The 6,000-nt window shown below is 35.4% G+C and overlaps 1 protein-coding gene across 1 annotated transcript; it reads left to right on the top strand.

Annotated features, from left to right (window-relative positions):
• The first annotated feature begins 207 nt into the window (after positions 1–207).
• Positions 208–4,999, top strand: LOC104240786 (cytochrome b-c1 complex subunit 8-like). Its single transcript, XM_009795671.2, has 2 exons — positions 208–501; positions 4,676–4,999. Exons 1-2 carry the CDS (start codon positions 332–334, stop codon positions 4,722–4,724), a joined length of 219 nt encoding a protein of 72 aa, XP_009793973.1. The 5' UTR covers positions 208–331; the 3' UTR covers positions 4,725–4,999.
• Positions 5,000–6,000: the final 1,001 nt, after the last annotated feature.

Raw genomic sequence — 6,000 nt, 5'->3', positions numbered from 1 at the left:
TTCAACCATTGTTAGTGCTGGTAAAGTAGTACTATATATTATTTGTATATTAATAGTATTTTTTTTATATTTGGCTAGCAGATGTAATTTTTTTGATCGACCGATCAGATGTGTAACTTGTCCAAACATGCAAATGGCCCATTTATTATGGGAAGAAAGACTTTAGAAGATTTAACTGACAAATATAAGGGCCCATTATTCTAAGCCCAGAAGCCCAAGCGTTTCTTCACCAAGCACTTGTACCAAAAACCAACCCCCATTTCTTCTCAATCTCAAATCACAAACCCTAGAATACTTTCAACCAACAAAGAACGATCGGAGCAATAACGCGATGGGGAAGCAACCGGTGAAGCTGAAGGCAGTTGTTTACGCTTTATCGCCATTTCAACAGAAAGTAATGCCAGGTTTATGGAAGGATCTTCCTGGTAAGATCCATCACAAAGTCTCCGAAAATTGGATCAGTGCTACTCTCCTGCTCGCTCCCCTCATCGGAACCTACTCGTAAGTTATTTATTATGTTTGTTGTGTTTTTTGCTCAAAATTTTTATTGTGTTTTTTGCTCAATTTTTTACTGTGTTTATTGTTGTTTTTCCCCTCAATTTATTAAATTCACTTGCTTTTGTATTCGGCTCAGACTCGAATAGAGCGAAATGGATATATAGAATTTATATTTAATCGATTGGACTAATTTATTATCGAGTAACACTTGATTGATTGTTTTCGTAGAGCTAATTTAGTATTGAGGAACTTTCTCATAAGTACTTTTCTATTTTATTTTATTTTTGCTTAATTTTTTTATGTAATTCATGTGTTATTGTTTTGAGCTCGGAACTGAATAGAGCAAAATGAATATAGAGGATTTATATCACTGATTTGAGCTAATTTAATATTGAGGTGTTCTATGTACTTATTGATTGTGGTTTCTTTGCTTAATATTTTAGAAGTTACTTGTTTTTGTTTTGGGCTTGAACCTCAACAGAGCTAAATGGATATAGAAGATTATATAATGCGAACTAATTTAGTACTGGGGCATACTCATAAGTACTTATTGATTGTGTTGTTTGGTTCATTTTTTCACAATTCACTTGTTTTTCTTTTGGGCTCGGACTTGAATAAAGCGAAAGGGATATAGAGAATTTATATAATCGATTTGGACTAATTTAGTATTGAGGCACAGTTAATTGATTGATTTGTTCTCGAGTTATGAATTGAATAGAGTGAAATATAGGTGATTGATGGCTTTGGGACTTTGTTCAATTGACATTTAATCTAGGCCTCCAACTCGAATAAGGTGAAATGGATATGGAGAAATTATATAACCGACTCAAACTAATTTCGTATTGAGGTGTGTTTGTAAGTACATGTTTGTGTTTTCTTTGGTTAATTTATTGTCTCTTTTTTGGGTGGCTTGGACCTGAATAGAGCGAAATGGGTGTATAGGATTTATATAGGAGATAAGTAATTTAGGATTGAGCCAGTTGATTGTTTTTTTTATTCTCGAGTTTATGATTTGAACAGAATTAAATGATATAGGGAATTTATGGCTCCAAGGGTTTGGTTCAATTGGCATTTAATTTAGGGTCGAACATGAATAAAGCGAAATGGGTATGGAGGATCTCTATAACTGACTCGAACTAATTTAGTATTGAGGTGTGATTAATTGGTTGTTCTTTTCTCGATCTTTGATGTGAATTGAGCCAAATTGATATATAGGGGATTTATGGCATATTATCCATTTGGAAGTTGAAACGGCAGATTTCTCAGTCATAAAAAATGGATATAGGGGATTTATTTAGCTGACCCTAACTAATGTAGTATTGAGACGTGGTTAATTGATTGTTTCATAGGGTGAAATGGATATGGAGGATTTATGGCTTCACGGCATTGACAATGGTAAGGAGGCCTCGTTACCTATGGAGTTCTGGAGCTGAAACAACAGATTACTGGTCATAAAAAATTGGATATAATGGATTCATGTAGTTGATCCTAAATAATTTAGTATTGAGGCGTGGTTAATTGAATGTTTTGTCTTGGGGATCTGTCCTAAATAGAACCTAATGGTGATCTTAAGTGACTTATGGCTCCATGGATTTGGTTTAGTTGGCAAAAGAAGGGCGGGCCATTATCCATTGAGTAAGCTGAAACCGCAGATTTCTCAGTCGTAAAAGAAATATATATAGGGAATCCTAACTAATTTAGTATCGAGGCTTGGAAATGTTTGTTTTGTCTTGGGACTTTGGCCTGAATAGAGCATAATGTATATAGGAGATTTATTAAGGGGAATCTTGGAGCAACGGTAAAGTTATCTCCGTGTGACTTACAAACGCTAATGCTTGTATTAGGGTAGTCTATCTATATCACACCTCTTCTTGGTGTGCGACCCTTCCCTGGCCCTGCGTGAACGCGGGATGCCTTGTGCACCGGGCTGTAGTGTTGTCAAAGGCGATCTTAAAGCGTGCTTAAGCTCTGAAGCGAGACTCAAAACATGTTGAGCGCTTCGCCTCGCTTTGTGGGCGCTTCAGTGTCACATCAAGCTCGAAGGCATACTTTTCCTTGCCAATGAGTGTGCTCCTGTAAAGGCGACACTAAACAATTGATATTTCACTTTATCGTAATTTTTTTTTCAATTTTTTTGCACATATATTTGTTATTTATGCTTATAATTATTGTTCTTGGACTACATATACATATGTTTACTTTTTCTCCGGTTGCGCCTTTTTTCATTAAAGCCCACGCTTTATTTGCACTTTATGCCCCAATGGACCTTAGAGTTTTTTTGCGCTTTTCGCCTTTGATAACACTGGGCTGCCCTTAAAAATATAGCCAATCCCAACTAATTTAAGATTGAGGTCTAGGTGATTGAGATTGACTTCTCCTGGGGCTCTGATTTTGAACGTCTCTACCATTTGATTGCGTAGATTGATGCTGTTATTGATGGTTTGACTGATTGTGTATGATATAGAGAGGATGGAAGTGTTGCTTCACCTCCTTAACAATCACTGATCGGATTCTTGACCACATGAATAGTTTATGAAGTGTGTGGAAAAGACTTCAATATACTTATCTTTTTACATGTATTATTAAGGCTTAAAGTTTTTGATTGATCTAGTCTTCCTAGATATTGCTTCCTAGACTATAGCTAATGGAGTGGTTAATTCCTATCGAACTAGTCTCGAGGCTGCTCATTGGTGGGTCCATGATTCTAAATCAAAAGATTGTGGAGTACCGCTGCATTCACTATATCTGTGTGACAACAATAGTGGAGTTAGTATAGATATATATTTTGAAGAAAATAATTAACTTTTTAAGCAACCGCAACCAACATAGACAGGGAAAACAACTTCTTTCTCTATATCATTTTATTTTTTAGAATAGCGGAATAACTAGAACCGTTATAAAAACGCCTCTGTATCTGCTTACAATATATTTGCGATGTGCTAAAAAACAATGAGAATAACAAAATGTAACTCAGACGTAGGAACGTAGATTAGAGCAGAAACATACTCTTACTTGGGCTTTAGTCGGGTTGCAATACCCTATCCGCTTCGTGTAGAGAGAGAATATGCATAAGACTATGGTCTCTAAACTCCTCTTTTTCAGCAAACCGGACCGTGGTTAAGCTGGTAGATGACCTATCAAAATTTTGTACCCTTCACATGTTATGAATTGCAGAACACAGTTCCAAACTTTTGCTGAAGTCGAGATCCATTTTTCTTTCAAATATACGCATGGACTGGAAAAGGCATTGAAATGGACATATACCTTGATTGGTGGAGATCACTGGAGATAAATTTTTGTTTGGAGTTTCCTGTTGTGTGATATCATTCTGCCTGTGTGATCTTTATTCTTAATGAGAGTAGTCAGTATTCTGTTGCCTATTCTCTCAGAGCATAATATGATGACACAGTGGAAGACATATCTAGAGATTTTATGTAGAGGGTCCAACCCTATATTTAATGAGTTTTAAAGCGAGATTAAGCTCAGGTTAACTCAGTAATGTAGATGAGCAGTTTTATTAGAATATTTTTAAAATTTTACAAGGGGATGAAGATTTTCACACTAATAGATAAATGTATTTTGATCACCAATGATATAATGTTTCAGAGAAAGTTCAAGATACTTTATGTTATTAAGATATTTTCCTTTTTTGTAGTAAAAACACAATTCTGTGCAAACATAAATGAGCCAAGTTTACAACTCTAGTCATACCATGCTTTATAAAGTGAAACTTAAAGTTCCCCAGTTTTCACATTCATTATTCAATCAAATAGAATGTCATCGAATGTTTATCTTCTACTTTTTCTGTTCGAATGTAATAAGTAAATTTCCATTTATGAGGACGTTACTCTCAAGTTAAATTCTCAATTTTTATTTTGTCGTTGCTTTCTACATCAGGCAGCTCGCTTACCCTTCTCTAGTACCTTTGGCTAATTATGAAGTAAACTTGTTCTCCTCCTTGCTACATAAATTTGTTTCAACCTCATTGGTTACAAGTTACCATAAATTCTTTTGACCAGTTGAGGTGCTAGAGATTCATATATGTTGGTTGATATTCTAAAAAATATATCTGTGTAAAGAAAAAAGATATCCAACTAAATATATATCTGGCTCTTGAGTTTGATTTAGTTGATAACCTTGAGTGTCTGATGCCTTCCTTCATTCTTTATGCATGCAGATATGTCCAGTACTACCAGGAAAAGGAGAAGTTAGAACACAGATACTAAATCTGTGTTCTTCATATGTCTGAAGAAAACCTCTTATCTCCTTTTGCCATTTTCAACCGGAAATAAGTTACTATTGTTTGTTATTTTTTGGAACTTCTCATTCTGGAGATACTCACTTTTTATGGCCTATAAATTGCAGTTAACCTCTGTATGGTCTTTTGAAATTTTTGTGCATCCTAATCTTATCCAGAAACGGAGTCTGGAAAAAATAAGTTGTAATACCTTTCATTGACATGCTGTTAGATCCCATGGACAAGGAAATATGTTTATTTAAATTGTGGCTTTCGCTTGACTAGGAGTTTAAGGGAATGGTCATAACACATAAGTTGTGTTGCCATGTGGGACGGCATGAAAAGGGTGCTGCATTTTTATTTTATTTTTGCATATGGTGTATGTTGGAAAATGAGCCTTGTTTATCTTCAGAGTCTTTAGTCGTGATCATTCGTTCTCTGCTTTTTATTTTTTTTTTTGGTTTTTTTTTTTTTTGGGGGGGGGGGGGGGGTTCAGGGTAAGTTATGTCAAGTTGGATGAAGTTTCCAACTTGTCATTGTTTGTGGTGCTGCTCTTCTGTGTGTGTTGGCTTATTTAAAGGTCACGGCAAAACCACTTTGCTAATAAGGTGTGTGCATCTGAGAGAACTCGACTCCATTTTGTTTTGTGTACCGAGACACTGAATTTACCATTGATATTTTGATACTACAATTAGTTGGTACATGCATTTAGAACAAATTTGCTAGGCATTATTCCTGTGAGGCTGAAATGTCACTTTTTCCAACTAGGATGAGCATTTTATGAGCTTTTGGCTAAAGTTTACCGAAATGGATTCAACTTTTTATGAGCTGGTATGAGCTTTTCGCTTAGTTTTCCAGCTGAGAGAAAAAATGCTAGCTGATTTCTTGTAATTTGTCTAAGTATTGATAGCTATAGCTCGTATTTGTGCTAGTGGGCGGTAGCAGGTATCCAAGAAAATATAGTCCGGGCACAAACTTTGTAGAATCTGTTGATATTGTATGTTTGAAGACTTGCACTTGCACTTGGACTGTCTTTACATTGTACTCCATTGTAGTAAGCAATTCTTCACTGCTAAAATAAAATAGAAAGATGTGAGAAATGGGAATGTCTCCAAAATTTAGCTTCGTGTAGCTCGCTAATTTGATGCAAAATGTAATTTTAGTAAAAAGAAAGCTCTGGGAATTGGAGCAAATGGAATAAATTTTCAGTGGGATAGTTTTTTTCTTTCACTTCTATGGTTAAAATTCCAAATTTGTCCTTGTAC

Source organism: Nicotiana sylvestris, chromosome 2, assembly GCF_000393655.2.
Source record: "Nicotiana sylvestris chromosome 2, ASM39365v2, whole genome shotgun sequence".
Classification (NCBI taxonomy): domain Eukaryota; kingdom Viridiplantae; phylum Streptophyta; class Magnoliopsida; order Solanales; family Solanaceae; genus Nicotiana; species Nicotiana sylvestris.
The sequence above is the reverse complement of the archived record's forward strand: the minus strand, read 5'-3'. Positions and strand labels throughout refer to the sequence as shown.